Genomic DNA, 22,076 nt, shown 5'->3' on the forward strand with positions numbered 1-22,076 from the left:
ACTCACGTACAATTCATCCCATGGAGGTTTCTTCATATTAGAGCTTAACTCCACTACAATATACGGTGAGCCCACTTCGTCTACACAGTCGAGCGCACTTGATATATAAGTGTTCATTACTGTCCCTTATTTGAGCCATTTGAAGGCAGCCAGCGAATTCCAATTCAACACCACCCTACCACGTTAAATAGCCAGGAATCCGCGTGAGAAGACAAGATTGCAAGCCTCTTTAGACTTCTCCGTTTAGGTTGTAAAAGAAGACGGTTGCTGTATGCAGAGGACTTTGTACAGATAGGACCATCTACATCCGAGATCAACGGCCTCGGGAGAAAAATAAGGATGTTACGGGTAGGAAATCGAACTGCCCGCATGAGGGATTTGACCATTTGTATTGGGATGGGACTGCCGCTATTCCGAAAACTTGATCCTGGATTCTTATCTGACCCTTGACAAAGAGGAAAATCAAACTTTTGCTGGAATCTTCCCTGAACACAGCTTTATTTGAGGCTACCCTGGAAATTTGGCCGAGTGTTACACCACACAATGTACTGGCTAATACGACGAGGGATTGTTCTCCAATCCTGCGGGATTCAGGAGAAATGGAGCAATCAAGGTATTGACCACTGGCTGTCTGACTCAGTGACCGGAACGTTTCGAGCCATGTAATACTAATAATGTCTATGTCCAACAGGTATTCAGCATATCGTCAGGCATGATCATATTGTTACCGCGGGTACATGGGATTGCCTGGAAATGAGACACTGTCAGTAGGACAGTCAGCATTATCCTAAGTAGACGTTAGGCTTTAGAAGTGGCCGGAAAAACAAAACGAGAGAGGGCAAAGCAAGTAGCATGGTGCCTGGCACACGCTAAGAAAAATTCAACTTTCGGAAAATGAGGAACCATAATAGCGGATCTGGCGAAACAGCAGAGTTGGCGAAATCCAGCCGGTCATTTTGAACTGAAACACAAAACCACCGCTGATGCACCGTAGCCTTCGACTGTTGGGCTTATGGGCGTGGTCACGAAAAACGGAGGTGGGGATAATGGAGGGTGGGATTAGCCATCCGAATAAATGGTAGCAGGAATCTCAGAATCATGGGGAGCATTGAAACTCTAGAGACTTATTGATGTCGCTGATATAGTGGATTTGGTTGTAAAAGTTTCTTGGAAGAGTGCGTCAATGCAATCCGGAACGTGAACTGTGGATAGAATTACTGGATTTGTGGACAGCATGCTAAAGTTTCAGCGGCATGGTTGAATCCAGACGAGTGATTCAACAGATCCGAACGAAAGCGTCCTGGAGGCGGCTGCGATTGGGTGAAGATTTTGCTCCTAATCACTGGTTTGGCGGACTTCAATTTTTGGACAACCCCTTAACGGACGTCATACACAAGACCATTAGGTGGGATGTGCTATTCTTTAAGCAACATGATTTTTTTCGGGTTGAACAAGCAACTCCGCAGAGGTCGAAACAACACAACGTAAGATAGCATTTCCGACTGGGGATATCTACGGATGGAGATCACGGGCTAGGTGGAGCAGATAACCGCCCAAAACATCTTCCAAACACGAAACTGCCAAAAGTCGACGCTTGGGGAAGCGAGGGAATTGGATGAAATCAGTAAAGCCATCAGAAGGGAAAATGTGCATTAATAGAGAAAAAACAACTGACGTTTACCACAATCAGGTTGGTGACAACGAGTGAATAAACGGGGCAGGATAGGGGTGGATTTATGGCGGTCAAGCAGGGGTTGGGTTGGATAACATATGATATTAATGTATAAGAGGTCTTGTGCAAACCGGTATAAGCAGGAAGAGCAATGGTATGGATAAGAAATTCAAACGTATATGAGATCATGCACTAGTTAACCAGGACAGTACCAGTACAGTGTCAAAAGCATTTGATAGGGTCCCACACGTCCCGCTGCTCCACAAACTCGAGTCTTACGGGATTCAAGGGAAAATCCTTCGCTGGATCCACCTTTGGGCAGTAGACTTGTGTGCTTGCAGTGTAGGGTTAGGGATCTCGCATATATGTAATAGGATTATTTCACAACTTGTAGAGAACATACCGACTAAGGCGCGATCGGGTTGTTACAACCTGAACGCGGCCAGCAACAGCAAAACAGGGAGTGGAGAACAACCAAAGGGACATGCTTACTGCGCGAGGAATCACTGTGGTTGCGGGAACGAAGAAAAATAAGCACAAAGAGCATGTGGTCGGATAAAGCCGGATGACATGAACTAAGCTTGTATTCGGAAAGCAATAAGGAATTCACATTTTGCATGCACATGATCACTTCANCCACAAGAAAACGTGTTGGATGTCTAGATGGGGGGGTGGTGAAATCCAACCACGACGAAGATGGCCGCCTCGATTACTGAAGGTTGGGTGCCAGCCCTCCCCCGGAAAACAACACCTACTTGTACAAATCTGCCTATATAAATACGAGTAGTAGTGATATCAACCGATCCAATTCTTGTGGCCTTCCCGAGTTTGCACGCACCTTCCGCCTTCTGCTAACTGCCGTTCCGGCCCATTGGCCGGACATGGTACTTATCCGCAAAACCTTGGCAAACAGAATGAAACCTTTTCCGCCAAAATGTTGTATTTTAATGTGTATGTGCTCGCGCTAAAATCATTCCAATCTACATCAATGTTTATGCAGCTCACACAATTTCATTGTCCAATAAACCCTACCCAATTATACCCATCGCCGGAAAAGTTCGATGGAATACTTTGCTAGCACCTATAAAACCCTGGAATGCCTAGATGGGTCTCAAAGTTTGGATTCGTGCTCCTAACTGAACTGCCTGTTTCAGTTGTTCCGTCAGGAACACGCAGTCGTTCTCCAAGATTTAATATCATTGTGCGAATACTGACCACCTATAAAACCAATAGACAGTTGCTTCAGTGATCGGAGCTCAGGGAGAAGAAGGTAGGTGCCTACCATTACCCATTGGCGCACCTCTATGGCACCTCTTATCCCATCAATATTGCCCTCAATCTGTGAGTTACAAAAATGGTCCCAATAATCGTTTTAATGAGGTATATTTTCGCTTTCTTCCAGCAACACAGTTTGAACTTTTTCAAAGGCCACACGAGTAGGGTAGCAACATGTTGTCTGGTGAAATAGTCCGCATCGAGAATAGCAGTATTATTCGACAGCTCCAGTTGGTCGAGCCAACGGAGGCATACGTTCATAAAAACCATTTGGTTGACACGAGTGAGTCTGGTATAAGTCATGGATTTATTTTCAAGATATATTCTCTAAAATTGGGAAGAACGCGTTCATCCACGTGGAACCAGCGCAGGTATTTTTTCAAATAAAGCCTACGGTCAAAATGCCATCCTTGATGAGAACGACGCTTATGTTGATAAATGTAGCAAGGTCCACCACTCGCGTGAATATTGTTCCGCCGTACACAAAATATTTCAGCCTTTCATACAAAGTTCCAGTAAGTCTGTCACAGTATCATAATTTTTTCATGCTGGTTGCTTGTTTGAATTCATCCACATGAATGAATAATTTTTACATCCAAATTATCGATAAATAGTGACACATGTGACGTAGTTGATGGTTCGAAATAGTACAAGAACCACTGCCTGGTAACTATTGGAAACATTTTGCTTCATTGAAAAGCGAGAAGCATAAAATTTAGATGGCCCAAAAATGTAAAGGTTGCAGTTCAAACTTGGGCTTGGCTTTCGTAAAATAAATCGGACTCGCCATATAGATTCTGATATCCCGTTGAGTTATAGTGTGAATTGAACAGAATGAATAACAACCGCAATGATGACTTTCGGAAGAGAAAATAAAGGGTGAACAAGGAAAATTACGGCACTGAATGAGAATAGGTAGTTAATCTCATTGCACTATGTGCGGAAGTTTGACTGGGCCAGTCAGTAACTAAGAAATTTAGTTCATTAGTCACTTAGTCACTTACACAGATGGACATGTAGTCAGTTGGCCAGTGAGTCTTTCAGTCAGCCAGTCAGTCAGACGGGAGTATAGATCAGAGTGCCCTTCGCTGCACGTCTGAAAGGATTAAGGATACTTTGGGGAGCTCTGGATGTGGCTGAATTAAGAGGAAACGGTTCCGTCTGTCTTTTGCCGGTTAAATGCTTAACCTGTTACCTCTCGTCTTGCAAACATGACTTTGCTTGAAGGGCCTTTCCACCCTTTGGAAATTCTCGTCACTGGATGCGAATTAGACGTTTTGGAAGTCCAGAACAACTTTATCCTCCGATACCGGATATACGCCAATAAGAGGACCACTCGCTTTATCGGTGAATAAATTGGATGCTACCCAGGCAATAATATGGTACGGGTCAAGTAATAAAATGACTGCCGCTAGACCATACCATTTATAAACTGGCCGCTCTCTCCATATTTGTAATAACCATTCCGTTCAGGTTGTGTTTAGCCTCTACTCCACGATTAATGTAATCCCATAAAGCATGGGACTTCTTGAGCAATGTCGGCCAGGTTGACACGGAACTTATCGTCACTGATGAAGAGTGTTTAGCGTGCAGTTAGTATAAGGCATGTTACATCCTGTCTGCCCTCTCATTGGACGTCACTAGCTTCTAAAGCTCCAAGCAATCTGCATACGATACGAAAATGAGGACGATGTGTTATGGTGGCTAGAAGAAAGAAACGATCTGGTTAAAGAACAGCTCCTTAAGGGGTCACATTGTTATTGTGTGAACTTTCGGATGCACTTTAACTGACCTTCACTTGCACACAACGCCATCTAGAAGAGCCCTCAGCGGGTTTCTACCTTTGCCATAGGTTCTGAAAAAAAACAGACTCATCGACAGATTCGGATGACTGAGTTTATAAGTAAAATTTCTGAAGTCCAAGTTCACAACATAAATGGCAAATTACACATATGTGCGATACACTTAAAACACTTTGGCAGTTAACACATTGGTTGAGCCTAATTTACCCCAAAGAAACCCAATTTGTCAATCCGCCGAAATTATTATGTTATTGGTTTCAGGAAACGGACTGTTTCGTCACACTCTTCATTACCTCACAGATCATAAATTTTATAGACACGATTCTGTTGTGTATATTTGGTTGCTGCTGTAAACGTTGGCTTGCCTATCAGTAATAGACAGCACCTTACCGTTTCTTGTTGGTTTATGTGCCTCAGTAACCCAGCGGACTACACTGTTGGGGATCTGCATGACGCTTCCAACCCTTTATATCATTTTGACGAATGTATATAGGGTATACCAGCACAGTCTCCTGGCTTGGCACGTTGGGGTTTGTAACAAAGATTGCGACTTGTACCTTAAGAAAGCGATTACACTGGTGTTTCTTGAAGATGGCCGATAGCTGGCGTTCAGGATTTTGAGCCATAGGTTTTGCACGAATACTCTAATCATCCCTTCGTCTAGGTGTAAATGTCATGCCAGTATTGAGGACCACGCACCGCCATAAATTGCAGTTACAGGTGACCTTTTTGCCATATCGGCTATCGTATGTGTTGCATTACTTGATACAACGCGGGCAAAAAACAGACTACCCGTGACATCACTCTTTTTTCGCATTCACGTATTTTCCGTTATAGATGACGACCCACTTTTTCTTGTGTCAGCCTTAGCCGCACAGTTTGCGCACTAACCAGCGTCGGCAGCCTAAGGTGCCCAAAAATCAATTCTTAGGCCTTGACACCCGACCTGTCCGGCTGCTTTTAATGTTGGCGCTCCGATGTAAGCAGGCTCAATGATTAGCCTGCTTTCACACTGTACCGATTTGAAGTTTACGGCAGAGAAGCACGATTGTTAGACGTTGGTGTTATTCACGTTTGTATGACTTTAATTTATCGAGCTTTTGAAAATTTGAAAAATAGGTACTTACCAATACAAAGCGGTATTTATAGATGTAGTTTGCCCGGCCTAGAGCAGATTATATCATGATAAGTTTCCTTCTAACCGGACAGAATTAGATGTCGGATGGTCTCTGGATAAAGACTATTTGTAATCTTCCTTATAGTAGCTATCTTTTAAAAAGTACAGTTGTAATATTTTTGCTATGCAAAGCTTTTCCAGGACTAACGGATCTCAGCTATTGAACCCCAGCAGAAAAGCGTCACTCTATGTTTTATTTTCTCCATATAGGTACACATATTAGCTTTTTAGGGCATCCTAAAACATTACAGACGGCGTTCGTTATCCATTCAGCCATCTGATTCACAAGAACATGCGTCAATTTCTGCCAATTAGCTTACATGTTCCCCAATATTTGTCCCATCTTTTTCACAACTGGCACGGTTTTGATTTGCCCATTGCTGCTGTTATGGAGTCGTTATCCACTTCACAGTTTGGTGAATCAGGTCTATGGTAATTGAATCTGCCAGTTAGAATAATCGCAGACCGATTGGATGTTGCATTCAGCATGTAGCGATTTCGGACCTTCCGTCACTCCTAACAGGCGTCGGATACACTCTAGGATCATAAAATTTTGTTAACTTTCCTTGTTTTTCTTCGTTTGAAGAACCATCTTGATCTTATAAGCTCTGGAAAAGTCGTTGTAATGCCGATATACAACGCGCTATACTGGAGTAAAATGTATTTTTGGATTTTAAACAGGAAGCGCAATGTTAAAGTGCCGACTTAGCCGGTTTTTTGTCAACCTTGCTGCATTAAAAAAACATGAGGTTGTTACAATGATTTATTCACCCGGCGTGGTCTAATGTAATGCTTCTTCAAATTCAGACTTCTGTGCAGGGTGCTAATTGTGGGTGTGTAGCGTTTACGGTTCACAGGCACCAAACTGCTTTTCTGTGTGGGCCGGTGGATAACTCAAGGCGACGATAGTAGGCTGTTTAAAACTCAGCTTATTAGTTGGTAGCTCAAATTACAGCACCCGACATAAGAGTATCGATAACAAAGCTAGCAATAAATGACTAAATAAATAAAAATGATTATCAACAAACTTCACATCAAAGAAGATACAGTTGGCAACGTTTTTTGGAAAAAACGTCTTCACAAAAAAATGGATGACTTTCATAAGCAAGCAATCGCAGTTGCAATTTATTTATTCGACGAAAAACAAAACCATCAGTTTGGAGTTGAATTATTAGATATGTCGCAAGAAAAATAAAATAAACTTGTCACGACATGAGCGTAATAAGTTAAGAGAAACATGGCCTGGATAACTTACAGTGCGCTCAAATTGGTACCAATCATGCAAATTCGAAGAATCAACATTTTGGCTGATTTAGGTTTGTTTCAACATATTGGTGTCACCAGCCCAAACCTCCAAACCTATTCAAGGTACTGGAACAAGTCCTTCAGGACGCTCTTTATCATTTACAGACATATATCCGTTGTGAGCTAGAAGCAATCATTTTGAATGTACCAAACAGTTCATATCTTCTTGTACCAACAGTCCAAAGCCATTTTCGCATGTTAATCTTGGTACAAGATGAGAAGCAGAGTGGGACCAAAATGGTTTAGTGTGCCAAAATGATAAAGGTTCGATTAAATCGGGTTTGAAGGAAGACGCTTTTTAATGATATACGACAAAACGTCGCAGTTTGGTTCCATCCGAAACCAATTTAGGGAGAGTTATCTGTTGTATAACATCATTTATGAAGCAAAGACAGAAGCGTGGTTCTACCAAAATAGCCCGTGGGACTCTTTGGAGTAAAGGGTTGGCTAATGGCATTCAGTTTCAACGTGTATGACATTTCTTCGTTCACTGATATGAGAGAATTGCAGCTACCATCAGAGGAGGGCCTTCATTTTCAAACCCGCTCATTCACATTACGAAAAGCCCTTGAAGAATTCAGATAAATTACGCGTGGGCCTTTTGAAAAATTACCAGCTAACAGCCAATCTAGATGCAATTAGAGAGTTTGTCAGATAAAAGCTATGTGGTCAAAACAGTGGCCACAAATTCGTGGTGACTATCAATCACAAAAATATTGATCTGTAATTTTCAAACCCGGAGTGATTTCTCTTTATATTTATTGGGTTTGAACAAACTTGTGCTAGGCAGCAATAATCCACCTCTAGAAAAACGTTGAAACAGCTCAAGTGCAATTTGTCACACGATATTTGGGCTGAAGCTGATTTTAGCCGAAGAGTGGGTTTCTCTGGCTATATTTTCGAAAATAAGCTGCGTTTTACTGGGAGTGGGGTGTGCACTCAACGATTAGAATGGAAGTGTTGCATGTAAACAGATTCGCTACTGGTCCCAAAATGCACGGGCTGCCAATTTGTCGTTCATCATCATCGACAGCATGATATCAGTGGCCAATACCGATGCTTCACTGCCGTTTATGAAGTACCATGTAAGGTTTTTGTCAGATTTAATCACAGCTTTTCCTTATAGGATGTCATTATTGTGCCAGGGAAGGTCAATTTGGTTCCCATTGAAGCGATGTGCAAGACAATATTTGTGGATAAACTGAGCTTTGCGTACAAATTTGCTCTACTAATTTCACAGCTTGGTGTAGCTTGACTAAACTACAAGGTTATTAACAAATATCTGTTGGGTTCCAGTACGACTGCAAAGATCTGGCCGCTTTTTATGCAGCTCCGTTTGAAAGACGGCTTTGTTCCGCAACAAGTAAGGGGCTTATATTCCTGTGAACTCTTCATCTTTCACTCTGAGGTAACGAAATTTGTTTGATTCGTTTCTCACTTAGTTTCTGGGACCAAGCATTTTAGTTTGTCAACGTTTGTGGCAAGATGAACGGATTTATTATCCTGGCTTGATGTTTCAGTATAGAAGACATAACGGAAGCAAAGTGGCAAATGACCACCTAGCAAAGATTTTAACCCACAATCCCATGTCTAGAAGTGAGGACATTTATCCAGTGCAAAATACCGTGGTTGTAAAACCGTATTTTAAGCGAGGTAAAGAAGTGTATCATCAATTCAAGGCACTTCAGTTTGCTTATAGAGGAACATTATGATGAAATCACCTTTTATCATGATGTATGACAGTCAGATTGTAACCACAAACCCAAACGCTATGCTAAAAATATATTTAAAAAAATCGTTCAGCTGTAGCACCCTTTTGGTGCCTAACTGCCATGCCACCCCAAGGGTTGCACGAGGGTTGAGATGCTGCCAGGTTGCCCAAGCCTAGACAGGGGAAGTCAAGAGGCATAGGTCGGGTTCGAACTACGGACCTTCCGGTCAGTAAATTCGCGCTCTAACCGATTGGTCCATCTCGCCCCAAAGCGCTAGGCTAATAGCCTGATCAATGTCGAGAATGGAGTTTGGTGGTTTGTTTATGGCGGCAGCAAAGAATATCGTTGAATTAAAACGAATGCAGCAGTAGTAGCAAAGCACGACTACATAGCATCTAGATGGCCCCCTTTCTTTTTACCAGTACATGAGCTGTCTGGAAATCACATGTTAGAGTCTTCAGCAGCATAAAAGGCTTTTCTGTCTGACCCAGCGTGGTCTGAGGATGGAATGACCCAATGGTTAGAGTGCGAATTTACTAATCGGAAGGTCCATGGTTCGAACCCGACATCTTTATCTCAACTTTCCCTCTCCAGGTCTAGGCAACCACGCAGTATCTCAGCTCTCGCGCCTCCTTCGCTTTGCATGGCAGATGGCATCGAAAGGGTGTTACAGCTGAACAGTTTTTTTTAGTTCTAGTTTTACTACACCACAATCAGTTGGCACCTGAAAAATGACGCTGAGGAGTCTGGATTTATTGTTCCGGAGTTTAGAAAACTAATTGTTACAGAGTCTGTAATAAGTTAGTGAACGTTTTCCAAATAAGTCAGCTACCGTACCTAATGCGCGGCTATCCGTCCCATTTTCCAACTTAAATCATTACTGAACGGAGTTATTTTTACAGCTGATATTGGGGATGACACATTACTGAGGCCAGTTCTTTGTCCGTTGCTTCAAAAGGCTGCAGAGCTTGAAAGCATTACCCGGATGTCTTTAAGACCAGATTAAGTTTTAAAGGAACTTCCAGTCACCACGTTCACGGAGGGAATTGCATGTTGGTCGGCATCTTCTCACTCATAAATAGCGGTTTTGATATCCAGAGGATATCAAGGAGGACTTTCGTTCTGGTCGAGCGTCCGAAAGCTAGTGTAGCTGACAGGATTTCTTCTGCTTCAGCCGTGAAACAAAAAATAATGGGCAACACCCCTGAAAATTCTGAGTATGCACCCACCTGATGAACCTTAAGAGGGGCGAAACCGTTCGTTAGGTTTCAGAGAGATTTCAGCAAACTTGAGATTAGTATTTTACGTCTGTGGAACTATTTGAAAGCTATCTTTTTTCCGCTTCGTATTCTTCCTCAATTACGAAACATATTATTCACCATTTTTGAGTAAACAATAGTGAAAGGACGGTGTTAAACTCAACTCACTCCGTCCTTTTCTACGCTTTCGTTTGTTAGCAGCGATTTGTTCCTGGGGCTCGAATCACCTGCCGCGTCCACTTCAAGCCAACGGAGCACCGCTATTACGAGGATGCCATCCTGGTCCACACAGAGGTATGCTTTTCTTTTTTGACGGAGGTTATAGTCGGGGAAACATTGCCCTTAACATGTTCAAAACAGCTTTGCAAGAGCACCTAGCGCAGCATTCTCGAGAACTCCTAACAGTTACGGGGACTTCTACCCGGATAGACAATTCCGCAAGTCGGTCACTGTAAGAGGTGCGAAAATCGAACTGGAGAGGAAAACTCTGTCGTGCATTTCCAAAACCTACTATGGTGTCCGCGATTCCCGGTAAAATATATAATCATTGACTCTGAGGAGGGGGTCATTTTCTATTGACTGTTCTGAAGATACAGTGGAAGATTATTGTAGCAAACTTTTCTAACATCGATTTGTTTCTTGTGTGAAAAGGCTTGGACACCCCAGTTGTAAGAGAGAAGCCCGTCTATGTCGAAAAGCTGACATGCACTGTACAGTTTTGTTAACCTGATTGGGAATGAGCAGTAGCGCGTATCTCACGAAACCTCCGGGGAGTTAAGAAACCGTGAGCTCCCGGTCAGTACTTTGAACTCCCATCGTTCGGCCAAAAGCGGCTGAACAGCATCGAGATTATCTCGCGTTTCGGTAGGATATAGTCTCACTTATTCTTCACTCACGGGTCCCACAACACTTGTGTTTTATGTGTGATGAACTCAGAAAAGATTCACGCGACCTGCAACTGTTCTTTCTAAATTACTTATAATTTGTTAGTAGTGAGGATATCTGTTAATTTGAGGCGAGTCCTTGTCCCATAAGTGAAGGAAGGACGAAAGCATGAGTGGGGAAAACTGATTGTCGTCCTAGCTTTGGGTCGATAGCAGTAGTATAGGGACATATTTATTTTGTTGGGGAATTGTGCAGAATTGTTGCATGCGGGATGTGGCACAGACGAAATTTACATACTACTTAATAGCTGATCACATGTAAGCAAGCTCGCCAGTTTTCGGTGGAGACCCCTGGTCCCGATTGATTTGCTCCTAGTGTTGCTCCTTGTGTGATTCTAGGAATCCGTTACTTCACCTACCTTCTAAAGGACTTTGAAATTCACTGTCATTAGGGACGAACTGTCATTGCGATGAACTTGTCCCGGTTTATCCAGTTTCATTTTAATGGAGTTCTACCACCTAATGGTCACAGTAATTTCGTCGCATCAGTACGTGTAACATCCACCTTGCGTCTACCATCCGTCTGGGGTAACATAGCGATCAGTATTTATCAATCGCCCCACGGCAAGGCCAGTGGATTTGAGGTTAGTAAAATACTTTATGTCCTGGTTTCAGTGGTACCCGTTATAACGACATCCCCACCTGTCGTAACGAATGAGTTACCGGTATCAGTTGTTTTCTGTGTCCCTTCTTATATCTTCACCAACTCGAAGGTCTCCACTCAATTTATTTTGGGCAATTTACTTGATTAACTGAGTTGACCCGTTCCGACACGACACTCGATTTCGCCTGTTAGAGTATGTAGCTTGTCTCCGGCACAGTAAATGACTGAGATGATAAACCAGCCTAATTGAGGTAAGGGACGCTAAACTAAGTATGTTTTGGAACTTAGCAGTCGGCAAAACGGTTTTCATGTGGCGAATCTGAAAAAAACCCTTCCTTGTTGCCTTCGCTACCTGAAATTTACCAAAGGATTCAGTCAGTCAATCAGTCACCCTCTCATGAATCCCCGATTTTTTCTGAGATTTGTTTCTGTGTAGCCAACCAACAGCATTACTAAAACCAGCTTGCAAGTGATATGTCCTAGACTCGAATCGCCTCCTGCGAGTTGTACTCAGGCACCACCGATTAGCATCAGTTTGATCCGCAAAAATCACAACTTATTTTAGTGATGATAGTATCGTGGTGTATGATGCAAAAATTTTGTCCGACTGGCACCGGAAGAAACGACTTTGTCATAATTCTTTTTCAAGATAAAGTTGGCTAACCAAACTGGTTATCTTTATTCCTTTGTGTTCACACAGGATCACGACAGAAACTTGATCATTCCACTATACGGTTATCCGGTGATTGAGGGTTTACGTTTGCCGCAGCACATAACACTACCGCCAGTACCATTGGGACACACGTAAGTTTTCGGTTGGCCTAGTGACATTTGTAGGAGTCTTTTGTGCAGATAGTTTCAATGGTACAGAATATCCAACTGGCCGTTTAGTGATAGCCTTGCACAGAGTTCTCATCTACTTTACTCCAATAGACAATCTACTAGATCCCCTGGGTTCACTGTTGACGTTGTTGGCATTGGTTCGAAATTTGAATATGGCAGTTAGGCTAATTAAATGGTCTGCACTTGTGACTCATTTTCAAATTCTTGTAGCGTAAAAAACGCGGACCAAGCTCACCGCATCGACCAGGGTACAGTGGGATCTCCGCCTGCAGTCTTCGGTTTTTCTACTTCCATCCCTCGTCCAATGGCCTCGGTGCGCTTGGCAAACTTGGTGCGGTCGTGACAGACACTTCTGTTGGCCAATCTTTGATTGGTTGGCCTACAAAGGTCATTTGTCTTTAGTCCGGCCAACCAGAGCTACTGTGTCGTATAAATAAGGGGTTCTCAGTAAAAAAAAAATAAATGAAACAAATCATTTGACAGCCGGAGCCGCTTTATTGGTAGGTAGACAGTATCACAACAAACAGTCCGACAGCGCCTCTAACATACTCGAACTTACGAAAATACTCGTGAAACTTCACGTAATCAAGGTTTCATGAATAGCGTCCGGCACCGTCGTTGAAATCAGTGAAGTTGCAGGAAATTGAGTGTTTTTCTATGCACAACACACTACTGACAAAGTTGCTGGAAAATGTTCAGCAGCAGCCTTATGAGTAGTATGTTTTTTTCGAGAAAATACGCTTTGATGCCTTGTCTGCCAGACGGCCTTTTTCCAGCACATTCAGTTGGGTAATACAATAAATGAGAGATTCACTTTGGTCTCTCGGCAACACAAACGTAATCCACAAACGAGTACATTTCGCTGCAATGAGAGTTTGTATCAAACCAGACATTGGCTGAAAATTTTGTACGGAAGTTCAACTCACCTCACTGTGCCTACCAGTAGCTGAGAGCCTGTTGGCTTTCGTTATACAAGACGCGATATAGCAGAAAGCACTTCATTCAACTACGGCATTCAGTAACGAAAGCTAAGGAGCTGGGTAATGTGCTACGCGTGCCGGGTTACCGCCCGTTGAGATGTTTTGTCTATACGCTAACTTCGGAACGACACACAGTAAGAGGTAGAGAGAATATGACTCGGAAGAAGTGAGTGAAGAATATCACTAAAAGTTTGGATGCCATTGATGCCGCTGGCCTTCCAAGATGATGAATTTGCTTATCCTTGACTGGAGACGATAAACGGTAAGGCGGAAAACCGATGTCATTGTCGTTCGTGCTGTGTTCGTGCTTCATCCAGAAAGTCTTAGTGAAGTGAAGGTGTAGACACCGCGGAAACTTTCTGTGGGCTAGCCCTAGATTCGCCTCGCCGTCCGATTTTAATTCTTCAGTTGTAGGACATTACTCAAGCAAACTGCAATGGTCGTAGGGCTTTACATCACCAGTTTCCTCTTCTGGTGTTGAAATTCCCGTTTTCAGAGGTCCTACAAGTGCGGATGGTTGGACAAAATTCAAGAAATCCTTGTGAAAATAAAAATCAGGAGACAAATAATGATAACAAACCATAGTTACTTACTCGGTGATATTAGTTTGACTTTAAAACTTTTTGGATATGCCATTCTCCTTGCCTGAGTGGTTCTCTATTAGTACACCGCAACTGACCGCACTTGATGTATGAATGAACAGGGAACAAAAAGAGCTAGAAGTCTTGATTGCTTGCAGTATTGTCCATTTGATTTTCAAAGTGAATTCGCCACTAATCTGGTAGCTGTTAGGTGGAGTGAAGTCCCAATTACCTAAAGCTCACTCAGGGTAATTGGTGGAATTACAAGACTGCACAAAATTGGCAACTTACAGCTCTATCTTTCTTATCCAGGTGGTCACATACGATTCTATTGAAATGCAGCTCAAAAGTGGACTTCAACTTCATGCTTCAGAAAATTCAAGATCACGCGAGTTTCACAGTTAGCCCCGACAAAGGTAGGTCTCTTGATGAGCGTCACTTGTCTCTGGTTTGTTTGTCCGGGCATATGTCAGTCTGAATCGGTTCTCCCAGTTAAAAAGTCCATAATGTGACGTTACATCTTCTGAAGGTCATGGAGATCCCAACCAAGTAATAAGGATACGAGAGAAAAATGGCACTGATTTTTTGGTCGATCATATTTTCGAACCTAACGAGTTTTGACACAGATGAATACTCTAGACAAGCGTAAAACTATAAAAATCAGTAAGAATCGGATCCTGAGAGACTACTTTCCCCAAGTTGCAGAGAAAGAACTGACTGTCAGGCGAATAACAATTGTTGAGCAACATTCATTTCAACAAATGAGGCGGATACATTTGACTTTTCCCTTCTGAAACAATGGACAAAGCCGTAAATCGCCTGGTTGCGTCAGCGTTTCTGAATTTTGCACAATGAACCGGAAACAAATTTGCAAGTTGTCCGATCCCAGACAACACAATAGGTATAAAATACGAGAAGGCACCTGAGTACGTCCAAGAGTGCCCTAATAGTACCATAACCTCGAATTTACTGCTAACAGATAATCGTTCAGTCGTAACACCCTTTCGATGTCTGGGTGAAGTGCTACTTGAGAGAACCAGGAAATGTTGAGATGCCGTCAGGTTTCCCAAGCCTAGAAAGGACAGTGGATTGCCGGAGTTGGGTTCGAGCCGCGGATTTTCTGGCCAATAAGTTCGAGGGTCTCAGCTCACTCAATGACGCACTGATGATGTTTCCTCGACTGGGGATGAGGTGTTTGCAAGCCAGTTGCCAAGCTTGGCTAACAGGTCAATGATCATCTGATCAATCACCAGAAAAGAAGCATTTTACTACAATCAAATTTGTCCTCATATTTTATCACGGATGAATGTAAATGGCAAGCATAAACCTCACACGTGGAACTGTCCTAAGCACTCTACCCGAGGAGTGAGCCATACTGGTAATGTTGCTCTCAGGTCGAAATACTTCCTTCGGATGTGATCGGTCCTATAGCCTGATGGCACAGTCTTGGTCATTAGTTGGCCTGCTGGGTAAGTTCCAGTGGCGTCCATTCTCCATCAGAAGGGCTTTTCAACCGTACCAGGGTGGCGTCTGCTACACCAAGAACGAAATGCCTGTCTGGGTGAAACCAAACACAAAGAGGCGGATAAGATGGAATTTTCACGACACTAGTTATGTATACCATCACGTCTAAGAGTAAACTAATCAAAATGATGATCAGCCACTCGCAGCAGAACGGGTGAGTGTTCAGACGTAATACACTACTCATAAGGTTGCTGAAAATTCTTTGACAGCCGACGACCGGTTTCGCTGTTCTTGGGGCTCATCAGGTCGACGCAATACCCGAGTTTCCGTCAACCCTATGTTCTCCTCAATCCCGAATTGCGCGAACTTAGCGAAATACACTCATTAGGAAACCAATTCGGTTTTGACGGGGGACTCAGCTGGAACCCAAGTTGATCCCTCATTTATCATGTTTTTGAGCAATTCTATTTGTTGCACCGAGCCACCTCATGTTTCAGTTGGTGTGATATTCGAGATATCGTGTTTCATTGTATATAGTCAATACACCACTCATACTGTTGCTGAAAACACCGACAGCCCACGACCGGTTCTGCCGTCCTTGGGGCTCATCAGCGTTCTCTCAGAACGTAATTTTGACGGAAACTCTGGGACTGCTCCTACATGACGAGCCCGAAGAAGGTCAAAGCCAGAATCAGCCAACGAAGGCCAGATGGCTCAGTGGTTAGAGTGCGAATTTATTGGACATAAGGTCTGTGGTTCGAATCCGATCTCCGCCTCTCGACTTCAGCTGTCCAAACTTGGGCAACCTGGCAGTCTCCCAGCCATCACGCTTCCCTCTGGTGGCATGGCGACTAGACACCGAAAGAGCGTTACCGATGAACGAATCAGCCAGCTCAAACATTGGCGTGTTTCCGACCTCAGATGTAAGGTACAATTGTCGAAGGTTCGAAGCTGAGGGTGGATAATGACGGGTTGAATTAACCGGTGGCATTAAAACGGCACACATCATAGCAGGTTACGTTGGAGTTTCGATTACTTCAAACTTTACCCGCCTGTCCTTCATCACCAGGTCTTCTTCAGGCCAGAACTCCCCAAGAAATACGAATTGAATTCACCCCAACAGACTATACCACCTGTAGGCTTCAACTGATGCTGAAAGTTTCCCAGTTCAACTTCACACCGCAGTTCTGTACAGTGATTGGGTGCTCCGAACCGGGTTTGGAAAGGTAAGTGGCGTGGTCTTGCCGTGAATATCGCATATTGTTTTCGTCCATTGTCCACTATATTATTTTCTAATGTTGGCTGCCTATGGGATGATCAGATCTACTACCGTAGTATGACCCTTGTCTCTTAGCACAAAAGAGATCCTAGCGGGGTTTTAGGTGATCTGAAATTCAGATCGTTACAACATTGCCTCTTTTTTCCCGAGAAAGAGAAGCTACCTCGGCTCAGGTAAATAACGGCTTGGAGCAAGAGCGGGATACATTTTGTTGTACGCCGAACCTCCAGTTCGTCCTATCTAGTCAATCTGTCTCTAGTGAATCTACGTCTCTCTTATTTTCAAAATTGAAATTATCTATTCGGTTTTTAATTGAAAGTGAGAAATTAAAGGAGACGTGGACAAAGAACGGAGAGACTTCCGATCAAGCATCTATTATCTTACCACCCCTGGAGCGAGTTGCGGCATTCAAAAGGGTGAAGAAGCCTGGAAAACCTGGAATGAAAACGAAACCAAAAGAGGTGAGTGAAAGACATAAACGGTGTGAGATACTCGTAAGAACTTTTCGTTGAACTGATGAGGCAACTTGGTCACCCCTTTATTCAAACTGCTCAGTAATCTTCGCAGTACCTCCCGCTCTGACTGGGCATTAGTTGGCGAATGTGAACAGAGAGCTGCCGCAACAGTTTTTTTGTCACGCGAGATACTCTGCCGTCATTGGGTACGCTCACGTGACCTACTGACCGGCAGCGGGTGCATACCGCCTGCAGAATCTGCAGTTAGAAAGCACGTTTTCGGTTGTGCAACGGGTAATTCCATTGACGAATGTGTTCTGCACCAGAAGCTGCGTTGGTTGGGACATGTGTTGCGTATGCCTAGCCATCGTTTGCTGAAGAGAGTGCCGTTTTCCATACCCAATTCAGAGTGTTGGAAGCAGAGAGGTGGCCAACCCCTTACATGGCAGAGGGTTATGAAAGAAATCACGAAACGTTTGGGTGCTGTCGATGCTACTCGGTGCTACCAGGATGGGGACCGCGTGATCCATGCTGTGCCTGGTTGGAGACACTACAAGATATGGCTGCCAACCGATATCAGTGGCGTTCTTTTTGTCAGTTTCTATCCAGATTGACTGAGTGAGTGTCTAAAGGTATAGGCACCTGGGAATGATTGTAGTATGCTGGCACTAAGTCCCTCCTTCCGTCCACCTTTACTCTTTTCTTCACAACTAAATCATGGTTGTACGGCAGCGAAGCACCAGTGTTGAACACTGATGTCATGCTGTCGATGATGATGGTGATATTCTATCAATAAATAGTCAGACCAGTGAACATAAAAAATGTACGTAGAATCTGCCGCTGTTGCACACCCATATATGAAGCTGGACGGAATATTGCACGGCTTTCAAACTGGGACTGCCCCGTAGGAACGACGTGAAATATATGCTAACCGCGAACACCGTTTCCACAGAGTCTGCTAGTTCATAGTATACAAGGAGCTTGTCAGATATCTGAAGATTATCCCACAATATACGAAACCTACTGAGACCCTGAAACTCCACTAAATGCCGATCAGACAGTCCTGAATCAGAGTCAGGCAGTGCCCCCTTCAATATATAGCACGACGCCGTTGTACATCGCACTCGCACTCGCTTGTTGCAATAAAGCTTTTGAGTTCCTTGTCTGCGAGTCATCCTTTTTTCGGCACTAGGCACTGGATTGGGGCTAGCAGTCAGATATAACAGGTTGGCGACACAGTCAAATATCAATTCAATTCAGTTCAATTTATCAGCTAGAAACCATGTACTTTATGTACATTGGTTCCAGTTGCTACAGTTTCGATCACCGGGATAGGGGAGAGTGTTGGACATACAGACAAGCTTTGGTTAGTTCGGGAGCTTGATGGCTACGTATTAAAGGCGATAGCTTTGATGTCATTAACCACTAGTGAGTTGAATCCCACCGTCCCCATCCAGAGAGGCAGCAGTTGCCGACCCGACTAAGTTTGCTGGTTAGTGCTTTCGTACTTCGTTGCCACGTCCAACACTGTTCACCTCTCGGTCGCTTTCACCCAGCACAGGGCTTGGCTAAAAGAGCTCTGTCAGGCAGACGATCTTCTGGCATGTGGAGTACATGTCCTAACTAGCGTAACCAATGAAGCGTGAGTAATTCATCTATCGCGAGAGAGTTCCTTCTGCCTAAGAGTGCTAAAGATGTTCGCTCCTAAGTGCATTCAAGTGGCAGCATCAGTTGCATCCTTCTTTACGGCTTGACTTCCAAAATAAGTAACCGGAAACCTTTGCTGTAATTGGCTGGGGACATTTCAAAATCGACTATAGGAACTCCTGATTTCGCTTTCTGAGCGAGTTATCATTATAGACCAGACTCTACCCCTGCCTTATCCATTCTTCTTTATTGTTACTCTGTAAAAAACTTATGTGGCAATGAATCATCATTCTCCGCATGCAGCTGACGATGAGAGTGACGGATACTTGTAACTGAGCCGAAAGAACAAGGAGCAGCTTCGTGTCTTCTAAACGGCGAGAGTCTCTGACTGGGATTCTCCATGTCCCTTACACTCAACTGTCGAAAATCTATTTTCATGAAGGAAACTACTCACAAGGTTGGTGAAAATTCTTCGATAGCCCACGACCGGTTTCGCCCTTCCAGTTCGGGCTCATCAGGTAGGCACAGTCCCCGAGTTTCCGTCAATCTTATGATCTACTTGAACCCAAATCGGAGTGTTTTCGAGAANTAACCACTGGTGAGTTGAATCCCGCCGTCTCCATCCAGAGAGGCAGCAGTTGCCGACCCGACTAAGTTTGCTGGTTAGTGCTTTCGTACTTCGTTGCCAGGTCCAACACTGTTCACCTCTCGGTCGCTTCCACCCAGCACAAAGCTTGGCGAAAAGAGCTCTGTGAGGCAGATGGTCTTCTGGCATGTGGAGCACATGTCCTAACTAGCGTAACCAATGAAGCGTGAGTAATTCATCTATCGCGAGAGAGTTCCTTCTGCCTAAGAGTGCTAAAGATGTTCGCTCCTAAGTGCATTCAAGTGGCAGCATCAGTTGCATCCTTCTTTACGGCTTGACTTCCAAAATAAGTAACCGGAAACCTTTGCTGTAATTTGGCTGGGGCATTTCAAAATCGACTATAGGAACTCCTGATTTCGCTTTCTGAGCGAGTTATCATTATAGACCAGACTCTACCCCTGCCTTATCCATTCTTCTTTATTGTTACTCTGTAAAAAACTTATGTGGCAATGAATCATCATTCTCCGCATGGAGCTGACGATGAGAGTGACGGATACTTGTAACTGAGCCGAAAGAACAAGGAGCAGCTTCGTGTCTTCTAAACGGCGAGAGTCTCTGACTGGGATTCTCCATGTCCCTTACACTCAACTGTCGAAAATCTATTTTCGTGAAGGAAACTACTCACAAGGTTGGTGAAAATTCTTCGATAGCCCACGACCGGTTTCGCCCTTCCAGTTCGGGCTCATCAGGTAGGCACAGTCCCCGAGTTTCCGTCAATCTTATGATCTACTTGAACCCAAATCGGAGTGTTTTCGAGAAATACACTCATTTGCAAATCAATTCGGTTTTCACGAGAGACTCAACTGAATCTCTCGTTTATGATGTCCTCCAGCTGAATGTGCTGCACACAGGCCGCCTCATGATTCAGTTGGCACGATATTCGATTCAAAAACGAGAGATTCAATTGAGTCTCCCGTGAAAACCAAATTGATTTGCAAATGAGTGTATTTGTCGAAAATCTGGTTATCTGTGCGTGCCATTGGAGGATGAATATTCCCATTTCAATCAGGGAGAGCCCCCTGCCTTTAGGTCATGATGGGCAGCCCATCAGAATCCCACCGCATTTGATAGTGATATCGCTTGTTCAAAAAACATTGCAGTAGTCATTCCTATAACGGTGATTTCCGGCCCAGTACTTAGAGTATGCACGGACCTCCAGTTTTGGGAAATATTGTTTTTCCATACTGACCCTCCCCGCCGATAGTGTTTGTGATTTTACTCTTTCCACCTTATTAGGCACCTATCAAAAGACCAAATACCGAGGTGGATTTACCGCAAATGACTTGCCCATATCACGTGGCGAAATTTCTCCTTGGTAGACAAAGAGGTACCGAAGCAGAATCCTCGCTTTTGAGAAAACGCAGAGAACAACAGGTACGTGTTTTTGTCAGATTTTCGCCGTAAGATCAGGTTTTTTCAACACTCACAAGAACCTTTTGCTAAGCCACGCTACAAATATTAGTGAAAATGAATCAATTGAAAAATGTTTGGGACTGACTGAGTAGTCATCCTTTCAGAGAGGTTTGGCTTTTGACAGAAAAGCTTCGTCCGGCCAAATGAGTAAGTTGCCAGGTTGATCGGGTTTCAGGTTTGGTCGGATAACCGATCCGACTAATGACTAGTCGACTTGATCAGTCCTGGGTGTTCAGTCTGAAGTTCCTGTTTACTGGTTGGTGGGGTTTGTTATCGAGATGAATCGGGATTTTTGCGGTCTTGATTGTCTAGAATGGAACAGCTTGGTTGGATATTCTCTTCGGGTGTCGCGCATTGCGTTCAGGGGTGCCAGTTTAGTGGATCTTATTCTGCCTGGATTCTGTACTTTTAGACACAGACTTCTACATTCTCCTCGTCTGTTTTGTCCTGTGTGTACTGCATGTATGGCCATCGCTGAGTCTTTTTCGGTTAGCGCTTGGTATCCATCCGCAATCCTCGGTGGGTTTCTTATCCTCGCCAATTCTGGTGCGCAATTCCCTGACAGTGTGTCCTTTCAACCGGCAAGGGACCTTTCAATCGCAACAAAACTGAGCGTAGCGTTTTTCGCTTCTGGAAAGCTATTCGAATTTTGGCTAAGTCCAATACTCTTCGAATTACCTCCGATGTTCCTGCTTTATATGAAATGACTGCTGTGCTAATCCATTCCTTACTGGATCTAGATACTCGAGCCAATACCTTTCATAATTGACACTTGATTCTGTTGGCAACCTCGATTTGAGCTGTCGTCCGGTCGATCTCTTCTGTGCGCAGCGCGCTGACTCGACTAAACATTGATGAGACAATACTGGCGTACACGGACTTTGGGTGTGCTGATGAGTAGTTTAAGACGGTTCGTGTGTCTGTTGGTTTTTCGTAGATAGTCGTTTTTAATTTCCCACCACTCTTATGTATCGTACAGTCCAGGAAGGGCAATGTGCCTGAGGTGGACTCTATCCCC

General features: G+C 43.9%; 1 protein-coding gene across 1 annotated transcript in view; it reads left to right on the plus strand.

The window, feature by feature from the left end:
- Positions 1 to 3,246: 3,246 nt before the first annotated feature.
- The window catches only part of T265_14717 (hypothetical protein), a gene marked incomplete at both ends in the record, with an annotated part of 32,346 nt that continues 13,516 nt past the window's right edge, over positions 3,247 to 22,076 (plus strand). The window contains 7 exons of the mRNA XM_009174929.1: positions 3,247 to 3,462; positions 10,401 to 10,496; positions 12,451 to 12,554; positions 14,467 to 14,570; positions 16,314 to 16,546; positions 16,633 to 16,844; positions 17,157 to 17,358. Coding sequence (XP_009173193.1) covers positions 3,247 to 3,462; positions 10,401 to 10,496; positions 12,451 to 12,554; positions 14,467 to 14,570; positions 16,314 to 16,546; positions 16,633 to 16,844; positions 17,157 to 17,358 — 1,167 coding nt within the window. The remainder of the gene's footprint in view (positions 3,463 to 10,400; positions 10,497 to 12,450; positions 12,555 to 14,466; positions 14,571 to 16,313; positions 16,547 to 16,632; positions 16,845 to 17,156; positions 17,359 to 22,076) is intronic.

This window comes from Opisthorchis viverrini (assembly GCF_000715545.1).
Source record: "Opisthorchis viverrini unplaced genomic scaffold opera_v5_245, whole genome shotgun sequence".
Taxonomy (NCBI): Eukaryota; Metazoa; Platyhelminthes; class Trematoda; order Opisthorchiida; family Opisthorchiidae; genus Opisthorchis; species Opisthorchis viverrini.